Source organism: Babylonia areolata, chromosome 3, assembly GCF_041734735.1.
Source record: "Babylonia areolata isolate BAREFJ2019XMU chromosome 3, ASM4173473v1, whole genome shotgun sequence".
Taxonomy (NCBI): domain Eukaryota; kingdom Metazoa; phylum Mollusca; class Gastropoda; order Neogastropoda; family Buccinidae; genus Babylonia; species Babylonia areolata.
This window is the reverse complement of record NC_134878.1, coordinates 31,348,507-31,366,075: the sequence shown is the minus strand read 5'-3', so window position 1 is coordinate 31,366,075 and position 17,569 is coordinate 31,348,507. Positions and strand designations below refer to the sequence as shown.

Genomic DNA, 17,569 nt, shown 5'->3' with positions numbered 1-17,569 from the left:
CAAGAGTTGTCCCAGGCAAACTTTGTAGTCAGATCCACTCTAATAGTATTGATTTTTGCATGTGTGTGCATGTCAGTGACTGAAGCCTGATGAGTTGACACAGGAAAAAAAAGTGACGAGTACAAAAGGCAGTTGTCAGTAGGCTCTAACTGGTGCAAATGACCCCGTTGTTGTGCAGTGCTTTGAATGAGCTCTCTGACCAAAGATAGGTATTATATAAACTTTTATCAATAATAACAATATATATATATATGTGTGTGTGTACTGTATGTGTATACATGCGCCTCTCACTGCTTGTATATAAATTTATGGTTGTGGTCGGCACAAATTAAGATTGATGTAAGCAAACTGCTTTTGTGTCTTCGGGCTTTCTTTGGCAGCATCCAAGAGGTTGTTCAGTTGGTGTCGCTTTGCTTGTTGGTCTCTCAAATACTCTCTCGGTCGATACTCCGGTACCTTTGCCTGCTGGATACTTTTTGTGAGAATATTCACACATAGATGGATGGATAGTTGTCCTGTTTTCAAATTGTTCTTGAGCACACACAACAGCTTTAGATTTGAAGGTGGCAGGAAAGAGAGGGGCAGCGATAATGGCTCAACTTTTGCTTTTGTTTGTCTTCCACAGGCGGGCCCCGGTGCACAGAGCATCAAGAGAGGTGAGAAAGTGCATGTTTTTTTTGTGTTTTTTTTATTGTTTTTTTGTTGTTGTTGTTTTGAATATGACGATAATAGTAAAAGCCAATAACGATAATAATTAATAACAATGATATACTCTACATTTGTATAATGCCAATAATGTTGATAATTAATAACAATGACATACTCTACATTTGTGTAGGGCCTTTTCTGTCCAAGATCTTAAGAGTGTAATGATAGTAATAATGATAATAACAATAATAATGGTTGTTCATAACAATGGTGTGCATTTTGTGTAGAACCTTTCCTCTCCAGGACGTAAAGAACAAGTTATAGTAATAAAATAAATAATAATACAGTCCATTTTTGTACAGGACCTTTTCTGTCCAACAGCTCAGGGCAGTTTTGAAATGAAATTATGGTGCTCAGAGCCTCGCCGACCATTAAGGCCATCTCAAGGCTATCGCCACGTTAATAACTACTACAAGGGTAAAAAACAAACAATTAAAACGAATCACCACTTCAAACTTTCCACTCAAAGTTTAAAAAACTTCCATAGTTTAAAACCTTCAAATCTGATTAAAAATGTTCACAGAAAGGAGGAGTCTGTGCTGTGCAGACTGCATGCAGGGCACACTTTTTTTTTTTTTTTTACTCATTCTTACTTGCTGAAGGGGGAAGAGGCCCCGCAATGTATTCCCTGTGATGAGCCTCTCACCGTGAAACACATGCTCCTTGACTGTTGGGATCTGCATGACGTCAGACACAGACATTACACGGCGGTTTCTTTGAGTGCAGTTTTAAAAGAAAACGATACAGATTACATGAACCGTCGTGACCATTTTCTTTTTCTGTCCTCCCTGCTGTCTCCTCCCCCTCCTCCTTCATCAACCCCCAGCTCCCCAACACCCTTCTCTCATTCCTTATTCATGCAGAGTGAGTTGGTAGGTATGGGGCAGTGTCGTAGAAGGGGGGCAGGGGGGGGGGGGGGGTCCAAGACAAAAGAGTGCTTGCAGATAGGTTCTGAAAAGATGAGTTTTCAGTGAAGAGCGAAAAATCAGAGATGGGATCAGAAAAAAACTGATACGATGTGGGAGGCTGCTCCAAATGTATGAGGAGGAGCAGCAAAAAGGGAAGCGGTTCTCCTACTGACATGAGGACTTTGTCATAAGTTCTTGTACTGACACAAGGACTTTACCATAGATGGTTGTATTGGCACAAGGACTTTACCACAGGTTCTTGTATTGACATGAGGAAGTTACCATAGGTTCTTGTATTGACTGGAGGAAGTTACCGTAGGTTCTTGTATTGACAGGAGGAAGTTACCATAGGTTCTTGTATTGACCAGAGGAAGTTACTGTAGGTTCTTGTATTGACAAGAGGAAGTTACCGTAGGTTCTTGAAGTTACTGTAGGTTCCTGTATTGACAGGAGGAAGTTGCCGTAGGTTCTTGTATTGACCGGAGAAAGTTACCATAGGTTCTTGTATTGACTGGAGAAAGTTATCATTGGTTCTTGTATTGACTTAGAGGACCTTAGCATAGTTTTTTGGGTTGACAGGAGAATGTTCTGGCATTGACAGGAGGAATTTACCATAGGTTGTTGTAGTGACCGGAGCACTGCTGTGTGTGTGATGGCAGAGAGACAGGTTGTTGTAGTGACCAGAGGAATGCTGTGTGTGATGGCAGAGACATGTTGTTGTAATGGCCGGAGGAATGCTGTGTGTGATGGCAGAGAGACAGGTTGTTGTAGTGACTGGAGGAATGCTGTGTGTGATGGCAGAGACATGTTGTTGTAATGGCCGGAGGAATGCTGTGTGTGATGGCAGAGAGACAGGTTGTTGTAGTGACTGGAGGAATGCTGTGTGTGATGACAGAGAGACAGGTTGTTGTAGTGACTGGAGGAATGCTGTGTGTGTGATGACAGAGAGACAGGTTGTTGTAGTGACTGGAGGAATGCTGTGTGTGATGGCAGAGACAGGTTGTTGTAATGACTGGAGGAATGCTGTGTGTGTGATGGCAGAGAGACAGGTTGTTGTAGTGACTGGAGGAATGCTGTGTGTGATGGCAGAGACAGGTTGTTGTAGTGACTGGAGGAATGCTGTGTGTGTGATGGCAGAGAGACAGGTTGTTGTAGTGACTGGAGGAATGCTGTGTGTGTGATGGCAGAGAGACAGGTTGTTGTAGTGACTGGAGGAATGCTGTGTGTGTGATGGCAGAGAGACAGGTTGTTGTAGTGACTGGAGGAATGCTGTGTGTGATGGCAGAGAGACAGGTTGTTGTAGTGACTGGAGGAATGCTGTGTGTGATGGCAGAGAGACAGGTTGTTGTAGTGACTGGAGGAATGCTGTGTGTGATGGCAGAGAGACAGGTTGTTGTAGTGACTGGAGGAATGCTGTGTGTGTGATGGCAGAGAGACAGGTTGTTGTAGTGACTGGAGGAATGCTGTGTGTGATGGCAGAGAGACAGGTTGTTGTAGTGAGTGGAGGAATGCTGTGTGTGATGGCAGAGAGACAGGTTGTTGTAATGACTGGAGGAATGCTGTGTGTGTGATGGCAGAGAGACAGGTTGTTGTAGTGACTGGAGGAATGCTGTGTGTGATGACAGAGAGACAGGTTGTTGTAGTGACTGGAGGAATGCTGTGTGTGATGGCAGAGAGACAGGTTGTTGTAGTGACTGGAGGAATGCTGTGTGTGTGATGGCAGAGAGACAGGTTGTTGTAGTGACTGGAGGAATGCTGTGTGTGATGACAGAGAGACAGGTTGTTGTAGTGACCAGAGGAATGCTGTGTGTGTGATGGCAGAGAGACAGGTTGTTGTAGTGACTGGAGGAATGCTGTGTGTGTGATGGCAGAGAGACAGGTTGTTGTAGTGACTGGAGGAATGCTGTGTGTGATGGCAGAGAGACAGGTTGTTGCAGTGACTGGAGGAATGCTGTGTGTGATGGCAGAGAGACAGGTTGTTGTAGTGACTGGAGGAATGCTGTGTGTGATGGCAGAGAGACAGGTTGTTGTAGTGACTGGAGGAATGCTGTGTGTGATGACAGAGAGACAGGTTGTTGTAGTGACTGGAGGAATGCTGTGTGTGTGATGGCAGAGAGACAGGTTGTTGTAGTGACTGGAGGAATGCTGTGTGTGATGGCAGAGAGACAGGTTGTTGTAGTGACTGGAGGAATGCTGTGTGTGTGATGGCAGAGAGACAGGTTGTTGTAGTGACTGGAGGAATGCTGTGTGTGTGATGGCAGAGAGACAGGTTGTTGTAGTGACTGGAGGAATGCTGTGTGTGTGATGGCAGAGAGACAGGTTGTTGTAGTGACTGGAGGAATGCTGTGTGTGTGATGGCAGAGAGACAGGTTGTTGTAGTGACTGGAGGAATGCTGTGTGTGATGGCAGAGAGACAGGTTGTTGTAGTGACTGGAGGAATGCTGTGTGTGATGGAAGAGAGACAGGTTGTTGTAGTGACTGGAGGAATGCTGTGTGTGTGATGGCAGAGAGACAGGTTGTTGTAGTGACTGGAGGAGTGCTGTGTGTGTGATGGCAGAGAGACAGGTTGTTGTAGTGACTGGAGGAATGCTGTGTGTGATGGCAGAGAGACAGGTTGTTGTAGTGACTGGAGGAATGCTGTGTGTGTGATGGCAGAGAGACAGGTTGTTGTAGTGACTGGAGGAATGCTGTGTGTGATGGCAGAGAGACAGGTTGTTGTAGTGACTGGAGGAATGCTGTGTGTGATGGCAGAGAGACAGGTTGTTGTAGTGACTGGAGGAATGCTGTGTGTGTGATGGCAGAGAGACAGGTTGTTGTAGTGACTGGAGGAATGCTGTGTGTGATGGCAGAGAGACAGGTTGTTGTAGTGACTGGAGGAATGCTGTGTGTGATGGCAGAGAGACAGGTTGTTGTAGTGACTGGAGGAATGCTGTGTGTGATGGCAGAGAGACAGGTTGTTGTAGTGACTGGAGGAATGCTGTGTGTGTGATGGCAGAGAGACAGGTTGTTGTAGTGACTGGAGGAATGCTGTGTGTGATGGCAGAGAGACAGGTTGTTGTAGTGACTGGAGGAATGCTGTGTGTGATGGCAGAGAGACAGGATTTTGTAGTGACTGGAGGAATGCTGTGTGTGTGATGGCAGAGAGACAGGTTGTTGTAGTGACTGGAGGAATGCTGTGTGTGATGGCAGAGAGACAGGTTGTTGTAGTGACTGGAGGAATGCTGTGTGTGTGATGGCAGAGAGACAGGATTTTGTAGTGACTGGAGGAATGCTGTGTGTGATGGAAGAGAGACAGGTTGTTGTAGTGACTGGAGGAATGCTGTGTGTGATGGCAGAGAGACAGGTTGTTGTAGTGACTGGAGGAATGCTGTGTGTGTGATGGCAGAGAGACAGGTTGTTGTAGTGACTGGAGGAATGCTGTGTGTGTGATGGCAGAGAGACAGGTTGTTGTAGTGACTGGAGGAATGCTGTGTGTGATGGCAGAGAGACAGGTTGTTGTAGTGACTGGAGGAATGCTGTGTGTGATGGCAGAGAGACAGGTTGTTGTAGTGACTGGAGGAATGCTGTGTGTGATGGCAGAGACAGGTTGTTGTAGTGACTGGAGGAATGCTGTGTGTGATGGCAGAGACAGGTTGTTGTAGTGACTGGAGGAATGCTGTGTGTGATGGCAGAGACAGGTTGTTGTAGTGACTGGAGGAATGCTGTGTGTGATGGCAGAGAGACAGGTTGTTGTAGTGACTGGAGGAATGCTGTGTGTGATGGCAGAGAGACAGGTTGTTGTAGTGACTGGAGGAATGCTGTGTGTGTGATGGCAGAGAGACAGGTTGTTGTAGTGACTGGAGGAATGCTGTGTGTGATGGCAGAGAGACAGGTTGTTGTAGTGACTGGAGGAATGCTGTGTGTGTGATGGCAGAGAGACAGGTTGTTGTAGTGACTGGAGGAATGCTGTGTGTGTGATGGCAGAGAGACAGGTTGTTGTAGTGACTGGAGGAATGCTGTGTGTGATGGCAGAGAGACTGGGCAGCGGCAGCAGCAGCCAGGACATGACGGGCTGAAGGGGAAGGTGGGAGGTGTGACAGGACCAACAGCACAAGTCCCTGCACTTCACAGCAGCTCTACATCTGTCAGCCGCTAAGTCTGCTTAAATATAGACATATATGCGCTGTCTATACAATATGATGATTTTTTTAAAAATTCTTATTTAATTTTTTTTTTTTTTTTTTTTTAGAGGGGACTTTTTGCGTTTTTTTTTTTTTTGTTGTTGTTGCTTTTTTTTAAAGTCTTGTGAGTTGCATGTATGTATGTATGTTTGATGATTTTTTTTTTAAAGACTTGCATAAGAGGTTTGAATATCAGAAATTATTTTGGCATTTTTATTTTTTTAAAAAGAAAAAAAAAAAAAGAAATTTAATCTTTGAGTATATGTTGAGTAATGATTTTTGACTCTGTATCAGGGTGGAACTGTTGATGATGATTATGTGCCATCTTTTTCATCTCCAAAAAGAAACCAAAGAATACAGTGTGTCCTCCCTGTCTTATTGATTTAATCTACAACTTTTTTTTTTTTTTTTGGTCTCACTCTGCTTTCATTCTGTTTGTGCTTGTTTGTGCCGATTTGATTTTAATGATATCCCTGTGTGTGTATGTGTGTTTCTTATTTTATCCTGGGTTGTTTGTTCTGTCGTCTTTCTTGAGGATGATGTTACAAGGACAGAGAGTGATTTTAAAGTTGGGTTGATCGTGTTGGAAGTGGTTGTGTTGGGTTGACCAGGCACGTGACATGATCATGATGTGGAAAGTCAGTGCACACATTCCCATAACAATGAGAAGAGTATAATGATGATAACAGTAATGGTAATTATGATGATAATGATAAGAAGAAAAAAAAAGAAGAATGATTATGATAATAATGATAATAACAGTGTTTATTTGTCTCACACTTTCCCTGCTGCTCCAAGGACATTTGACAGTACATTTACTATAACAAAATACAGGAATACAGTAAAAAACAACAACAACAACAACAAACAAACAAAACAAAAACAAAAACCCCAACCCAACCCATTAACTTGTTTAAGATGCTAAAAATCCCACAATTTTACAAACTATAACGTCACTCAGAACACTCACACACCTCTCCCACCTCATTCCCCACCTCTCAACGCACACACATGCTCAATCAAACACAGCCAGAAGGTGTGGAGGAGGGGGAGGGGGAAGAAAGATTTACAGTTTGAAACATTGTTTGAACAAATATGTTTTAAGATAGGATTTGAAAAATTGAATAGTGGAACAGTCTGTGTTAACAGTGTCTGATATTATATATATATATGTGATTGTGCATGCGAAAATCATGGATAATAGTCAGAATTCACAAAATGATATTATTCTTTTATCTGAAAGTAGAGAGAATTCTGAATAAAACACAGAAAAACAGAATTCAAGTATCTTTATTAGTTTCTGAGATACATGCATTTGAGTCTCGTGATGACCACAAACGTACTTCTGAGAAAACTGGGGCAAACGAGTTCGCTGTTTCCTACTCTTGATCACCAATGCCCAACGGGAAAACATCAAAATAAAGCACAAACACATTATTTTGAACCTCAGATGTACAGTAACAAAAAACCAAAAAAACATATTGCTGTCAGTCACTTTTTAAGTATTTTTTGTTTTATGTTTAGGATGTACCAGGAGTCATGTTTCACGTTCATAGTAAAGAGAGGAAAAACAAAAAAAAAAGAAGAAAAAAGGAAAAACAGAACTGAGAACAGAGAGAGAGAGAGAGAACATGCCTGACACAGTATTGTTTTTAATGATGGCAAAAGTATTTTTGTGTTGCTTTGAACAGAGTTTTAATAATTCTTTTAACCCTGCATTGTTTGGCATGGAGAAAATATGTGGACTTTTTTCTGTCTCTCATAAGGATGCAGCCAAATGTTTTTGTTTTGTTTGTGTGTACATGACGCTTTTGGTACTGCTTGATAATGTTTTTGTAATCTGTTGTATGGGTACCCCATGGATTTAGTGAAATATGCGAGCTGTAAAGGATGAAACATATCGCATGTTTTAGTATTCATCATACTGATTACAGCAGCTATATTTTCCCACTGACTGTATGCAGTGTATGTATGAGTCGTTTTGTGTCCGACTTTGATCATCAGAACAGCAGAGGAGGCAACTGCTGTCCCAATTATCTGGGCTAGAACTTGATTTTTAGTGGAGGGTGTGTTTCCAGCCCAAGTTAAAACCCCACTCTCTTGGCCAAGAGAGCTGAAGGATAGTCAGCGTTGGAATGGTTCCTAAAGGCCAATTAGCCTCCCAAGGCTGCAGCACTAAGACCCAGTGTAATCTTGCCTCCTAGTTTGAGAGTCATAGTCCTTCACAAAGGACTAAGCTGTAAATGACTTCCCATTGCAGTGGAGAAACCAGTGATCATGCAGCTCTCACTTCGCTGTTGGCCCAGCTGTATACTGATGTCAGTCTGTGCCATTAGTTGAGTGATGAGCAACATTAATCAGATAGTATAGAAAAGGTCAACCTGATTTTCCCCCATTCTTTCTGTGTTTGCTTTTTATTCAGTAAGGCAGAACATTGTACATAATTCATTCGTTGTTTATTTTGTTTTTGTGTCTTTGTCTGCATTCACAAATGGTGTTTTGGTACAGTTGATTTGGTTTGTAATTTTTGTTTGACCAGACTATTGTATAATAAGTCGCTCCGGCCTGGACTGAAGTTACACTGCTCCCTGTTCAGAGAGAGAGAGAGAGAGGGGAGAAAAGCAAGAATGATCACAGGTCTTGTGTGGCTGGTATCTTAAAACTGTTGAAACACTTAATTGATTACGTATACTGTACCTTGATTAACTAGTGGGGACTGGCTAGGGTCCCATTCCTGTCCTGTGTTTTCAAGTTGGTCCTTTTTGTTGTTGTTGTTGCTGCTTTAAATGTACATTTTTTTTTTTTTTTTTTTTTTTTTTTTTGGTACAAATTGGGGTTGGTTGGCCTCTCTGGATGCCATTTCATTTTGTATTCGCAGAGGTGTCTTTTTCCTGTTAAATGAAATGGTTTTATGGATTCATTTGATCTCTTGACCTGACGAAATTTGTGTGAGAAAGTAACCGTTTTTTTGTATGCCGTTTGATACCCTCTTGTCTGCAAGTCTGGAAATTGATGATACACATAACGATTACTGACATACATACTGTAAAGAACAGAGGGAAGACAGTCTGTTTTGTCTTTCACTTTTATTCTTGGTGAGTGTTTGGTTTATAAAGTAAGAGAATGATGGAATGATTTTTGATTTACCCGTTTCTTTTTCTGAATGATTCCTTCCTTCCTTAGATTTCTGGCCTGTAAGGTTGTCCAGTCCTTTCATTCTGTGGGAAAAGCAGACATTGTACTTTGTTAGAGTGTACATTTTTCATTTCAATAACAGACTTCACGGAGAGTTAAGGGCCATTTCGTAAAAACAAAACAACTCCCCCAAAACAGGTATGTTTCCAGGAAATGTTAAAATAAAGAGATGATATAAATAATGCAGACTGCATTTGGGCTGCCACTGGCCTTTCTTTGAATACACAAATGGCTGTTTTAGGTACACATGTACCATGAATAGGTTGAAAAACATATTTGAAATATCAAGGTTTCAGCCAAAAAAATGACAGTTATCCACTTGTTTATAAATATAGCTGTGAATTTTTTTTTTATTTTTTTAATTAAATAAACAACAAACAAAGAAATTGTCAGTGCATGTGCAAGAAAGTACCTCCAGTTATGAGTGTGTTGCTCATTGCAATGGCAGCATCCATTAATGTTTGTCCCCCGCCCCGCCCCCCCACCCCCACCCCAAAGCAGCATCATTTCACCATGCCCCCAAGAACAACACTGTAAAAGTTCCCAAGTAGTCATTAACTTCTTGTGAGCACTGTACATCACTCATGGCGACTGAGAGTTACAGATGCAGCAGCACTTATGTCCAGGTTTGTATCTGATTTCATTCTTCAAAGCTTTGTTGAAAAGATGCGGTAAACAGATCTTTGGTTTGTTTAAATATGTATTTGTTGATGATTAATTTTGACCTTGTTGTGGTCAGCTAGGCTGTACCTACAATGATGATGATCATGGAGGCGAACGAGGAGGAAGAAGAAATGATCATGATCATGATGATGATATTTTTAAGCAATTATTCTACATATTTCCCCAGAATCAGAAACTGAAAAAAGGTGGGTTTTTTTTCAGGTTTGTTAAAGTTTGAGTTGTCAGCAGATACCATCTTGTTGATCCCAGTTTCCATCTTATTCTCACCACCCAAAGGTTTTTATTGTGTGTGATCATGTTCTAACGCGCCTCTCTGGTGCAGTGTGTTTGTGTTTTGCACAAATTAGGTGACATCAAGACACTTTGGGGCAAAGGCAGCTGCATGTACATGTCAGAATTTCTTAACTGAGCAAAGGTTAGGGCAAAGAATGGTTAGTATGGTAAGCCTTAAAGGTGTTTTTTTTTTCCAAACATATACATGTAAAACTTTCAAGTCAAAGCACTCATTTCTAGTCACATTATTTTATTTTGTTATTCCTCTTGCCAGGCTTTAGGGAGGGGAGGTTGGAAGATTTACCTGTTTTGGTTAAAAAAAAAAAAAAAAAAAATCACAATCTGAGCTTTTGTATTCCTCTTGAACTTTGTCACGTTCTCTCCCTTCATACATTAAGGTTCAGAAGTTATCAGATATCAAGGTACCAGCTTAATGGAAAAAAATATCTACTGATGTAGACTTTGTTCATCTCTTGTCAGTTTGGACACAGTGTATAATTATGTGTAGCTGTATTGCATAACATCACTGACATGTCTTTTCATAATGTTATCTTCAAACACCTTGAGCACAATACATAACGATGTGAATGGGTACCTGACTTCAGTTGCAGCAGGTGAAGGCGGCGGAAGGTGAGGTTTGAGCCTCGTCTTTCTGTGCGTCATCTAGACAAACTGAATATGAATTAATTCCCCGGATGACCATAAAAGGCAGAGGGATCTTGAATTAAAACATTTTTGTTAATACGCAGGTTAATAGATCTTAAGAATTTCTAATGTAGCTAGCTAAAACATTCTTTATGTCAATAGACATGTTGAAAAAAAAACTTAAGAAATTCTAATGTAACTGTCTTTTCTTCTTTTTTTTCTTTTTTTTTTTTGTGTGCAAAGAAACCAGATTTACGTGAAGACATTAGCAATGAACGTGGTAATTCTCAAAACATCAAACAAGTATGGCAAAATTTGGCTGCTACAAAACGCCCGCAGATTTTTGACAATCCTGTATTGTTTACTTCTTCCGGTCACTTTGATCACAGTTAAGCGAAAGACACGGAAGAAAACTTTCCTCTGCTCTTAAAGCAGCATTGGCTTGAAGTTGTTTCCCTTTGAAAGACAAGGGAGGGAACAACTCTGAAGCATGTTTGTCATTGCCTGATTGAGTTTCATGCAATTTTTCTTGTGGGTTGGGAAGAGAGGAGGGAAGGGATGTTTTTTGTTTCTTTTTTTTTTCTTTTCTAAATTATTGGTTATAATTTGAAGAGAGAAGTGAAGGTTTTTTTTTTTGTTTTAATTATGTGTTGTAATATTGAAGAGTCCCGTTACCTGCGCACAGTTGTTTGTGATGTTAGATCAGTGTTTGTCTTTAAGTGGGATGGCAGTGTTGTTGTACAGATAGTATCGTTTCTTTTTTGTGGTGATGGTAGTGGGGTGTTCGTGTGGGAGAGTTTGATATTTGATGTGGAGTGGGGGAGGAACTGTTTTTTTTTTTTTTTAATGTTTTTATTATTATTATTATTTTTTTTATCTCTCCATATCTGTTGATAATTTTGCTGTTATCTTGCGCTTAATTTTTTTTTTCTTTTGGTAAAGTGTGTGTGTATTTATGCTGTGTGCATGCATGTATGTACATGTATGCCTTGTTGTTGTTTTCTTCCCTGGATTGTAAACAGTACTGTTTGCATACTTTGCTGCTTCACATTTTACACTGTTGTAACCAACATGTACACGTTGAAGATGATGTAAACAAAACTCGCTTTTACTGTTTTTGCTGTGTCAACTGCTGCCTTTTTGCCACATCGATTACACTGGACTATTGTGCACATGTGTAACGCGTTGTTTCGAGTGTACACAATATCTGAGGCCTAAAAATGTGATTTTTAAGAGTATATGTATTGTGTCTTTTTATCTTTTAAAAACAACAACATATTGTCAGCAAAATAATTTGAAAGGGGATGGAGGATAGGGGATACGAGGGTCATTTACTTAACTCTGTTTAAAAGCGACTGTAATTTGTTCATGTCATCAATCTCGCAGAGAAAAATGAAAGGTTAGTAATATATATATATATATATATATTTTTTTTTTTTTTTTTTAAAGAGCTGCTGTTTTCCCATATTCATCCAATGCATACTTTAACACACTGTATGTTTGTTCATCTGAACAGGGGCAGGGGGGATGATGGGGAACACAAGCATTTTGTCATCCTTTTGTATGAAGTGGCTTGCTACATAAGCAGGGGTTATAACAGTTCCATGTTTATGCGTACATGACGCTTGTCTTGATTGCAAATTCATTCAGGTATTCACTACTGTTGTTGTGGTTGGCGATGCTGCGTAACGGTAAGCTTGGTTTGGGTTTTAACTGACCTGAGCAACTGAGCATCTCATCTCTCCCTCCCTCTCTCTGGCATCTCTCGAATGCAGCTCAGCAGAGTGCACTGCTGTTGTCAGATTTATAGTCTGATTCATAGTGCTTGAATTGCTTTCTGAGTTAGTATCTCTTGGGTTTCAAAACAGAAGAAAAATGGTAAGGGATGTACACATTTTTTTTTATATTGTGTATTTATTTCTGGACCTTTTCTTTTCATGTAGTTTCATAGTCATGGGTAAAGCCTGTTGTTTAGAAAAAAAAAAAAGAAGAAAGTTTTCTAAACGATTGACAGATGTATATATTGTGTCAATATCAGAAAAAAAGTGAAATGGTATATGTGTGTGCTTATGTACTGGAATTTGCTCTTTTTTTTTTTCCTCATCAATTTGTTCTTCAACTATTTGAAATGTAGATGGAAGAGTGATTTATTTGTTGATTGGATTGTCATCAAAACTGATTTGATTGAAGGTTTATTTTCTGCTGTTGTTTCATTGATGTATATATTCCATCAATCAGTGAAAAGGCCCATGTAGGCCTAAATGAATAGTTGTAGACTGTCAGCAGCTAGCATAGTAAACTGAGGTATTAAGTATCTGAAGAAAACCATGATCTCATAGAATTTTTGGAGTAAGCTATGTAAGTTTCTTCTCTTAAATAGTCCGAGTTAGTTATAACTGGATTCCTTCATCTTGATTTGTTGAAAAATGAGATGTGTTTTGGACATGAAACCACTTGCATGTTTACAAACTCCTGATGATAAGACAAAAAGGAAGGGGGAAAAAAAAGAAGAAAAAAAAGAAAGAATTGTTCACTTTAGTCTCAGGCGGTTTCATAACTTGCAAAGTTGCATGGTACTGTTAAAATCTGCAGCAAATACATAGGCATCTGAACTCTATATCATTTTGTTGCATAGAAATTACAGACCTGTAAACATTTTGAAAGAGAATCAGTCAGGGGCTACTATTACAAATTATTGTTGTTGTTGTTGTTTTTTGACTGACAACATTATAACTGTCCATAGTAATTCCTGTGTTTTTAGGAACGTTTAAATCCCACTTGATGATTATGACAATTTTGATTTTGATTGACCATATCCCATTGTCAGTTGTACAGTTCTGTATTAAATCACTGTCAGTCAAACAGAGTGTGGAGCCCTGTTCTTGTGTTGTGTTGCAAATCTTGAAAGAAGTGGCAAGGATTTTGTGCACTGATTTGGTTCTGATAATTCACAAACCCTGGCCACCAGCAGAAACAAACATACCGTGCACTTTGCATAATGATAATGGATACTTATATAGGTCTCTATCCAGAAAACTGATATAGGTGCTTTACAAAGTACATGATATTATACATGACACATTAAAACAGTGTTACATACACAGATTTATATATATATATATATTTAAAAAAAAAAAGGCCTTGCAAACAACACACACATGTAAACACTGTGCATGTACATACACACACACACACACACACATTCACATGCGTATGTGTGCACATACATACCTGTATACACAGAGTCAAGCACATCACATGCAAAGGAATATATACTGTTGGGATGGATGGACACACACACACATTAACATGCATATGTGTGCACATACATACCTATGAACACAGAGTCAAGCACATCACATGTAAAGGAATATATACTGTTTGGATGGACATACCACAACGAAGTTTATTGCTGAGAGAAGAGGTGAGTTTTGAGGCCTGATAATAAAAGAGGTGAAAGAATCAGAGTATGGGAGGTTGCCAGGGAGTCTGTTCCCCATCTGTGGGAAGTGAAAAGAAAAACAGACATTTTTCTATGTCTGTAGGTCCTTGTTCTGACATGGGGTTTCCTGAGAGAATGTGTTACAGGTGAAGAGCGGAACTGGTGAGACAGTATCAGTATCAGTTGCTCAAGGAGGCGTCACTGCGTTCGGTCAAATCCGTATATGCTGCACCACATCTGCCAAGCAGATGCCTGACCAGCAGTGTAACCTAGAGTATGGATTATGGAAGAGTTCAGTTAAGATACTTTTGCCTCCGAAAAAAATTGATAGTGATTAGTTACAGTGTACCAGCTTCTTCCTGTGATTAGTTACGATCTGAAAGCTTCTACCTGTGGTTAGTTACTATCTGATAGCTTCTACCTGTGGTTAGTTACTATCTGATAGCTTCTACCTGTGGTTAGTTACTATCTGATAGCTTCTACCTGTGGTTACTATCTGATAGCTTCTTCCTGTGGTTATTTACCATCTGACAGCTTCTAACTGTGGTTAGTTACAACCTGACAGCTTCTACCTATGGTTAGTTTACCATCTGACAACTTCTACCTGTGGTTAGTTACTATCTGAAAGCATCTTCCTGAGGTTAGTTACAATCTGACAGCTTCTTCCTGAGGTTAGTTACGATCTGAAAGCTTCTACCTGTGGGACCAAAGGGAGGGATTATCCACCATGCCTCCAGCTCTGGACGTGTCAAAGCAGTGTTTGGTCATTCAGTCCCTCACTTAGATTCATTACTAAGATCTGAAGAAGTTCTTTTGTCAAGCTGTCTCTGTATAACCTTTCCCATGGGTGAAAATCACCCACACATATGGTTTTTGCCCAGTAACTCGTGTTGCCTAAATGCTAGTTCCATGAAATGTTATGATTTTGTTAATAGAATAGTTTCAGATTGTTAAAGAGGCGTCACTGCGTTCGGACAAATCCACATACGTTACACCGCATCTGGTTGGCAGATGCCTGACCAGCAGCATAACACACTTAGTCCGGCTATGAGACCATGCAAATACGAGTATATTTGTGTACCTATCAGAGTGGATTTCGTATACAGAATTTTGCCATAGGACAACCCTTTTGTTCCCATGGTTTGATTTTTTTTTAGTGCGCCAAGTGCGTGCTGCACACGGGACCTCGTTTTATCGTCTCATCCCGCGAATTGACTAAACGCTCAGTTTGATTTTCCAGTCAAACTTGAGAGAGAGAGGGCGAGAGCGGGATTCGAACCCAGACCCTCACAGACTCTGTACTGGCAGATAGGCGTCTTAACCATTCTGCCACCTTCCCTAGGTTAAAAAAAAAGAAAAAAAGAAAAGAAAAAAAGCATCATGTATCCCACTGAAAACTGTCCCTCTTGTCTCTCCTGTCTCCCACAGTATGCTGCTACTACACGTGTCAAAGTCTCCTTCAAGTCCAGCTCTTCATACCTGTCTACGTTGACAGTCCAGTCCGGATGGCTCACCACAGCAATTCAGGTGGCAAGGTGCTCTGGTCAGTCCAGGGACAATTCAGGTGAAACATACCTGCACGGCACATCATGAACAGAAACAAATCCTGAACTGAGACTACCTCTATTACAACATACACGCGCACATCCGTGGTAGAGGACACATGTCACTGAAAGGTGACCATTCATGTGTCTGTTATTCATGAACCTACTGCTCGGTGGTAGGACAGGCCATATTTTCTATACATCGCATTGGGAATCCCCAGCTATTCTTAGCCACCATAATTATTTTCTGTGTTTATAGCACAAGGGAGTTTTGTACTCTAAATTGACTGGCAGTGAAAGAATTAACGGTTGTAAGTGCGTGTCGCTGAACCGTTGACTGGTGTGGAGTACAGAGGAGGAACTGTTCCAGTCTTCAGTTTTACGTCTTCCTACTTCAAACGTTCTTGGAAAGAGGTTGTATGTTCGGCAATAAAAGACGCATGCTCTCTCTCTCTCTCTCTCTCTCTCTCTCTCTCTCTCTCTCTCCATCCATCCATCCAAGGTGGTTTTGCACTGAGCCATCCACACTCTCCCCTTGTCCAATGTGTGGATTCCAAAACGGAAGATGAAATGCATTTTTTTAAAATTTAACTGCAAAGCATAGTTATGATAATATTCGTGAAAAATGTGTTGTTTTCAAGACAAGTGCTGCAAGGAGTCAAGATACCATCAGTGTGTTGAAAATGAATCACGATGACGATACAGTATGATAGTCAGTCGTGTCCGACTATGACCATCAGAACAGCAGAGGAGGCAACTGCTGTTCCGACTATTTGGGCTAGAATTTGATTATAGTGGAGAGTGTCTTGCCCAAGTTACATCCCCACTCTCTTGGCCAAGAGGGTTTTAGGACACTCGGTGTTGGGATGGTTCCTAAAGGCCAACTAGCCCACAAGGCTGCAGCACTAAGAGCCAGTGCAATTTTGCCTCCTAGTTTGAGAGTCATAGTCCTTCACAAAAGACTAAGCTGTAAATGGTTTCCCATTGACTGGAGAAACCATAGATAATACAGCCCTCACTTTGCTGTTGGACCAAATGTAAACTTATGTCAATCTGTGATATAAGCCGAGTGTTGGATACAGTAAGGTCACTGGCGAAATACATTTCTGAAGCCTATAATATTCGAAAGAAGAGTAATTCACATCAATAGTTCATTAATAATTACGTTGATAAAAAAACAACAACAAACAAACAAGAATGCTTTTGTTTCCATGAACCCGGAAAATGGATGGTCGAGCGTTACTTTATTTGACTCCAAATATGTTTCTTTTCTGTTCTATTTTGTTTCATTATTTTCATCATTATGGTTCAGATTGCACCCCCATGTCACTAGAGCTGTATAGCTAATGACATTAAACCTTTCAGTGTGTTCAGTGGTCTCTCTCTCTCTCTCTCTCTCTCTCTCTCTCTCTCTGTCTCTCTCTATGTCCATGATCCACCCTCTCCCTCTGCTCAGGTAAGTCTGTTCAGCACTAAGAACGTTCCTGCTAAGCCCATGGAACTGGGCTTGGACTCGTTTGTCTCCCTGGAGTACGAACACGTGGCGTGTTGGTCAGTCACGGCAGGCCTGCTGACAAAGCTCTGGACAACAGGACCTTGTGGGTGCAAGCCAAGAGGTAGCTGATTAACTCACTCAGTACGGCCAGTCCTCTCTTCTCCTCTACACAGACCCCTCGGATGTCCAGTGGGTGTCTGAATGACCCAACCTTTAGTTTCCGTCGTCAGAATTGTGGTATTCTTTGTCAACATTCACCTCTCCAGTATAAGAGCCTTCCGCTTGCAATATTTTGATGGTGGTAATTGGGGTGAAACGCTGTTAATGTCGTCTCTTTCGCCGTTCGTATGGAGAGAGTTAAAGTCATCTCCTCGACATCGACACGGACGGATCCGGCCTCAGGATTGGCACACAGCAATAACAAGAACAAGAACACCAGCACCAGCACCACCACCACCAATGACAAACAGTTTCAGTTTTCAGTTTCAGTAGCTCAAGGAGGCGTCACTGCGTTC

General features: G+C 40.9%; 1 protein-coding gene and 1 long non-coding RNA gene across 3 annotated transcripts in view; one reads left to right on the top strand and one right to left on the bottom strand.

The window, feature by feature from the left end:
- LOC143280546 (uncharacterized) overlaps positions 1 to 5,780 on the top strand; it is a 60,077-nt gene extending 54,297 nt beyond the window's left edge. Inside the window, exons 28-29 of the mRNA XM_076585236.1 lie at positions 626 to 656; positions 5,628 to 5,780. Coding sequence (XP_076441351.1) covers positions 626 to 656; positions 5,628 to 5,671 — 75 coding nt within the window. The 3' untranslated portion in view covers positions 5,672 to 5,780. The remainder of the gene's footprint in view (positions 1 to 625; positions 657 to 5,627) is intronic.
- Positions 5,781 to 6,040: 260 nt separating this feature from the next.
- The window catches only part of LOC143279941 (uncharacterized), a 44,289-nt gene continuing 32,760 nt past the window's right edge, over positions 6,041 to 17,569 (bottom strand). The window contains exons 3-5 of one of the 2 annotated variants that reach the window (XR_013054974.1): positions 15,495 to 15,590; positions 10,524 to 10,591; positions 6,041 to 8,994 (exon numbers count right to left, since the gene is read on the bottom strand). This is a non-coding gene — a long non-coding RNA (uncharacterized LOC143279941). Of the gene's footprint in view, positions 8,995 to 9,577; positions 10,592 to 15,494; positions 15,591 to 17,569 lie in introns of those variants that run through there. The other variant, XR_013054973.1, reaches the window with a different exon arrangement.